A 6,040-nucleotide genomic window follows, 5' to 3' on the forward strand; every position below is an offset into this window, starting at 1 on the left:
CCACCCCCAACCTTTCATGCGTTGCCCTCCGGCCTTTCTCTCAGTATTTTCCCTGCTTCCCCCCCCCCTCTTCCCGTATCGGAACCGCGCTCTTTTCTATGGCGGAAAAATTTTTGTAGCCGTCGGCCGGCAAGCGCCTCCTCCCTCGCCCCACATAGCGCAATTCAGCCGCAACCCGGTTGCGTCGAGTTCGAGGAGCGCGACCGAGCCCGAATTCCGAGATGTTCCCGCGCATCACAAGCCTCCTTACAGACGCCAGCACCACGCTGGCGGACGTGTCTCCGCCGACCTGCCCCAACGAACGCTTTGCCTGGATCATGGGCACCGTCACCGATGACAGTTGGGACAAGGGGCCGGCCCGCCCTCAAGGAGTGGATGGTCCGAGAGGGCGTCCCGGCCGGAAACCTCCACTACACCGAATACAGGGGCGGCTCGGGCGAGGTCGACGGTCCGCCCGCGGGGATATTTGGCAAGGCTCTCGTCACCGTGACGCCCGAGACGGACCCGGACACGCAAACGCAGCGATCAGTCCTCCGCGTGTATATGACGAGTGACCTGCCCCGGATAGTGCTGACCTTCGACAATCAAGAGGGACGACTCGTCCTCAATCCTATCATGGACGTGAGCCGCTCTCCGCGGACGACCGACGGCAACAGGCGGTACGATGATGCGCCGACCGAGTAAAGGATACTTCCCAAGGCACGTATTTGTCCGTCATGACCGGAAAACAATCTATCAGGGTACTGGTCTTTTTCTAAGGTATCCAGGTCAGAACTTCGGAAGACTTAAGGTACATGATAAGGTTCCTATACTAGCATTACCGCTGCAGGCTTCAATCCTGCCAGTTCTTATCCAAGCAGGAAACATGAGCATTGTATTGTTAGAACCCTGAAGTTCAGCCTAGCGTGGATGGGGGGACGAGGTGATAGTTTGCTATGATTGTATGTACAATTGGTTTACCTCTGCTAGAATGAACGCGAGGGGACTGGAATATCCCGGACTGCATAGCTCTAGCACCTGCAACAGAAGCCTTCTAAAATTGCGGAGTCTATAGTAGATACCTACCTAGTAGGCACCGAAAGAGGCTCCGTTTAAAGGGTAGCTAAGTGTCAAGGGTCAAGGGAACGGAAGGATTCAATGGATGCTACAAGATGGATGCACACCCTTGGAATATATTACCGAAGCCCCCTCGTGCTAAAAAATAACCGAAATCGAAAGGGGAGCAAGGAATCAAGAAAAGAGGGAAAGAAAGAAAAGGAATGAAGGAAAAGGAAAGAAGTAAAGAAAACTAAGAAAAAGAGAGGTAAAGTAAATAAGTAAAATAGTTACATCAAATAAAAGAAAGCGAGCCAAATGAAAAATAGACTATAGGCTTCCGAATGGCTTTCTCTTTGTTCCTCTACCTAGTCGAAGGTTCCGGGGGCACCTACCTTGGGTGCCTACCTATCCAACGCTTGGAGTGGCTCTTTTTGGCCAAAGAGTGCGAGGTTGGAAGGAAGAGAGGTCAGCTTGGAAACCTCGTGTCACGCCAAATCAGCCGAAAGGAACGAAGCGGGGGTTCGGTGACGTGCATTTAGTAAGACTGCCGGTATGTCATTGGCAACAACCCAGAGGACTGGAGCTTGAGGGTTCCGAGGAGCCAGAAACCAACCACCTTTCATCTTTCATCCACATCCAGCAATTCCTATACGCTATGCTCCAGAATCTCCCGCCAGAACTCGTCTCACAAATCGTCAGCTCGGCTGTAAACGCCGACATCCTCTCTCTGCGTCTGGCATGCCGTACCCTGTATGAGAAGACCTTTTCCGCCTTCGCAACCGCCTTTTTCCACCGCGTGGTGGTAGATCTTTGCCCGAAGCCCCTTGAGAGGCTCCGTCAGATTGCCAACCACGAGAGACTGCGGTTATATGTCCGTGAACTGGCCATCTTCGGTGTCCGTAGCTGTCCGAACCCCCCACGACACATGCCGGGAACGGGCCATCGCTGGGCCCGCGACCCGTCGTCGGGCTGCCTCGACCCTTCGTTCCCAATCATTTCCGATCTCCGTGCTGTCGTGTCGAGGCTCGTCAACTGCCGCTTCGTCGCCGTCCTGGACGATCAGGAGCCGAACGCGGAGCTGCGAGGTCCCAGCGAAGAGGGGGGTCTTTTGCTCCTGGACACGGTGCACGTCGCCCTCCTCCTCGCCAACAACCTCCAGGCCCTCCAGACCTTCCGAGTTTCCCCTTCCGAGTTCCCCAATGCCCGGATACTCACGCAGTCTAATCCCACGGATACTGACCGACGCAGTCTGCTCCCACGTAGCGTGGCCGGTTCGCTCAGCGAGTCTTGGGCAACCAATCTCGTGGATCTGCATCTGCAGTGGTATTCCCGGCACGACGCGGACTCGCTGCTCGTGCTCGTCGATCTCGTCCTGGGAGCGCGGTCCCTCCAGAAGCTGTGCATGGGCGGCGCCCCGGGCGAGTTCTACCGCCGCCTGGCCGCCGCCGCCCCACCCGACGCCCTGCCGCTTGCCGTCCTCGAGGTGAGAGAGGCCACGCGGGACATGACGTCGGACGTGTTGATCGCTCTCGCGACGCGGTTCCGCCGCACGCTCGCACACCTGTACGTGCGCCACGTCCGCCTGGGCGATCCCGAAAACTGGGCCGCCGTGCTTCGGAGCTGGGCGCGCGACCTCGGCCGGCTCGAGTCGTTTGGCCTGCAGTACCTGCTCGGCAGGGCGGCTGCAGGAACCGCACGGAAGCCGCTGTTACTTGGTCCCGTCCTCGAATGGCAAGGGATGCCGACGTCGGGTGTGCTGCAGTTCACCGCCCAGCGAGTTAGTCCGGCCCGAAGCGAGATCGACGGCGTCCATTACAACAACCGCGGCAGGGTCGAGGACGTGCAGAGTGTGTTGCGGGAACTGGCTCAGTGTTGTTCTTCGGCCCCTGCTTCTGACTCTCCTACGACAGGGCTGGACAACACCACTCATGAGTATAGGACCGCGGGGGGATTGGTGGCCCAGAAGGTGCTTTTCTTTCATATCCCTGAATTGCGCTTGTGATTTGTGTTACTATCGAAGAGTTATGCGCATGGAAGACGGCGAGAAGCGGTACAAACTGCGGCGAAGAGAATACTGAAGTGTATAACTACCTACCTATATGGCCACCCAATCATGCAAAGCATGCGTCGTTCCCTGTTGATCGGCCAATGATTCTTTTCCCCCTGGCCACTACACGCGCAACGAGAACGTGTCATTTATCGGATGACTAGGTGTTTCCTGTCCCGTCTCACCACGTAAACGGCTCAATACCAACAGAGCAAGGAATGCAGGGTACCGCCATTGATATTGTTGGCGGCCAATGCGCCCAGTGCCTCCAATGCACCCGCCAATGTGCTTTGGCAATTGAAGAGGAGGTGCCATGGATCTCCGGCGTCGGGGCCTCATTTGGATTTTGCTCCCTTGCCCTATCTCCCAGAGTATAGGAATGGCACCGGCGATGTTCTCTAGGATTATTCGGTGGGCGCCTCAAATGCTGGCCCCTACGGGACAATTTGGCCAACATCCCCAACGGACGCCTTTGTGTACAACCACTGGGACACAGCCAACCAAGGATTCCCATCTCCGGCCTCTGAAGCGCCATCATTCAAATTCACCCTGAGCCCTTCCAGAATGGAGGGACCAGCGGGCTATTCTTGTTTGGGAAAGGCGAGGGGGTTGGGGGAAGGCAAAGGGGGGCGAAGCCGAAAGGGGGGGCCATAGCCTTTACAGCCACGCACACGACAAACAAAGGGTGCTGTAAAAGCCTCCCAGTTAATATAATCTTCCGGGATCCCAATATATTATTATTTCCTACACCGATATGCCCTGGGGCGCGCCGGTCCTTCTACTGCTATTTACAAAGGAAACCGTGCCGTATAGGCCGGATAAAAACTCTCTGTCTACCACTTTGAGACAACAATCTATGAATCCGTCATACTGCAAAAGAAAGGAGGCCCTTTGCCGGCCTCCGGGCCCTCTAGCCCTCCCCATCCACTGTTTCTAGCTCCAGCCTTCTGGCCAGCCTATACTCCAGTAGCCGGCCAGAGTCCATCAGCCAGCCAAGGGACCTTTCCTAACAAATCTTCTGCTCCGGGCACCTACTCCCCGTAATACGGTTTGTAGGTCCCGATGTGACCGAATCTCTCTGCCGTCCCACGGCCTTTGTAACGGCGGGTCGGGGCACCAAACCACCAAGTGCTCCACTGTCTCCCTGCCCCTCCCGCACTCGCAATAGGGGGTACGGACCTCCGGGACTTTCACCCTGAACAGGTAGTCCCGGAGGCCTATATCCCCGATACGGGCCTGGGAAAGGGGGGAGCTTTGCGCCTTTGTAAGACCTTCGTGTCTCATCAGAGCTTTGTCGGTAAATAAGAGGGCTGGGGGGTCTTCGTCGGCTATCCTCCTGTTTAATACCCTCTGTCGAGTAGTACTTTGTTGACTAGCTCTCTGTTGTTCCCACCGGGCCTGCCAGGCCAGTTCGACCACCTCCTTGGTATTCGACCCCCTATCCTTCCCCCCGATCTTCCATTTGTAGTTAACCCACTGGGCCACTACACTAGCGGCTAGTTCAGTGGGCGTGGGACTCTGCGGGCCCTGACGGGGCCTCCGGCCTCGGGTTTTCCTCCTCTTGTTGAACCTTCGGTAGACCTTATTGCAGGCCTCAGTAATTAGATGCCCCGTGGTTATTCTCTCAGCCTCCGGCCCAGCCCCTGACTGTAGGGCCTGCTTCTGTAGCCGGCCCTCGAAGTCGGCCAGCCGCTTGTTGAGATATAAGTCTAGCGGTGGCACCCAGGCCTCTGTTTCTAAGCACGGGATCCCAATATAGTATTTATGGGCCTGCGATTCCCGGAGGGAGGCAGCTTGGGCAGTGCGCTGGATTATCTCCAGAGCCCAGTCGAGTACGCCATCATCTAATACATTCCCGTGAGATTCACATCAGCCTTCGAATCGTGTGTATAACCAACGGTCAAGGAAACTTAGAAGTGACGGTCAAGGGCTCAAGGGCTTAAAGCAAAGCAAAGTAAACTTCAGAGACGACTCGGAGGTGACAGTCAAGGGAACCAAAGTAAAGCAAAGCAACCTAATTGATATACTGAAGAAGATGACCGATTGTTAAGGCAATATAAAAATAAAAACCTGCCTTTTAGGGCGTTTGGATCCCCAGTCTAGCAGTCCTAGAAATGGGAATTGGGAGGGGGGGCGGTGATGGTGGTGCTGGTGCCGGTGCGTCTGGCCATATAAAATTGTCGGATTGAAGAAAAACGGAGGGGGTTAAATCGATAGCCTCGCGGCTAGGATATCTTGAACTGTCCATATTTGCTGAGGGTCGACAAAGAACACGGAGAGAGAAGTCCAAAGAGTTTTGCACAACCGCCCGTGAAAAATTAATCCGCCAGATGTAGCTAAGAAGGGAATGGGCGACTTACATGAGGAAGTCTCGATCCTGACCTCGCTCACCTCACCACGACCTTACCCTCCGTTTCAATATCTGATTTACCCTACACCTCCCCTGCTCCTCCCCCACTCGCTCTTCGCCTTCCCCAAACAACGTAAGGTATCGAACTTAGGCGTCATTCTAACGCCCCATCTCGCCCTCATGATATATGTTATATCTCACCTCACTCACGATGGTATCTCTATTAAGTTTGATAGCTTGTATTACTAGCATCGAGAAGAATGGAGTTTGGGACGGAAGAGGAGGAGTTTACTCCTTCATTCATTTCGCTTCGACCCCGGCCCCTCCCCCCGCCCCCCACCAGTATCATTTCGGACACCCCGTGGGAAACGAGTCAGAGAGGAGATCCTAGAGACCCCCCAATGGGATAGTGTCACCGAGTCAGAGGTGGAACATGAGACGAAGCCATCCACACCGACGACGCCGTCGCCGTAGCCCGAGCACAAAACGGAGCCTGTGAAGGGAACTCTATTCCAACGATGGGGCCTGACAGGAGGAAGGGAAAGAAGGGGGGGGGGGCTAACGTTTAACCAAAAAAGGCCGAACTCGAAAGGGAGCAAGAAATC

The 6,040-nt window shown here is 55.4% G+C and overlaps 2 protein-coding genes across 2 annotated transcripts in view; both read left to right on the forward strand.

Moving 5' to 3' along the window:
- CHGG_03407 (uncharacterized protein) overlaps positions 1-684 on the forward strand; it is a gene marked incomplete at both ends in the record, with an annotated part of 1,969 nt that extends 1,285 nt beyond the window's left edge. Inside the window, one exon of the mRNA XM_001229922.1 lies at positions 120-684. Within this exon, the coding sequence (XP_001229923.1) occupies positions 120-684 (565 nt within the window). The remainder of the gene's footprint in view (positions 1-119) is intronic.
- A 1,009-nt stretch (positions 685-1,693) lies between these two features.
- CHGG_03408 (uncharacterized protein) lies at positions 1,694-3,040 on the forward strand (the record flags this gene model as incomplete). Its single annotated transcript, XM_001229923.1, has 1 exon — positions 1,694-3,040. The coding sequence occupies one exon, from the start codon at positions 1,694-1,696 to the stop codon at positions 3,038-3,040; it is 1,347 nt and encodes a 448-aa protein (XP_001229924.1).
- Between the last annotated feature and the right edge of the window lie 3,000 nt (positions 3,041-6,040).

This window comes from Chaetomium globosum, genomic scaffold, assembly GCF_000143365.1.
Source record: "Chaetomium globosum CBS 148.51 scaffold_2 genomic scaffold, whole genome shotgun sequence".
NCBI classification, from domain to species: domain Eukaryota; kingdom Fungi; phylum Ascomycota; class Sordariomycetes; order Sordariales; family Chaetomiaceae; genus Chaetomium; species Chaetomium globosum.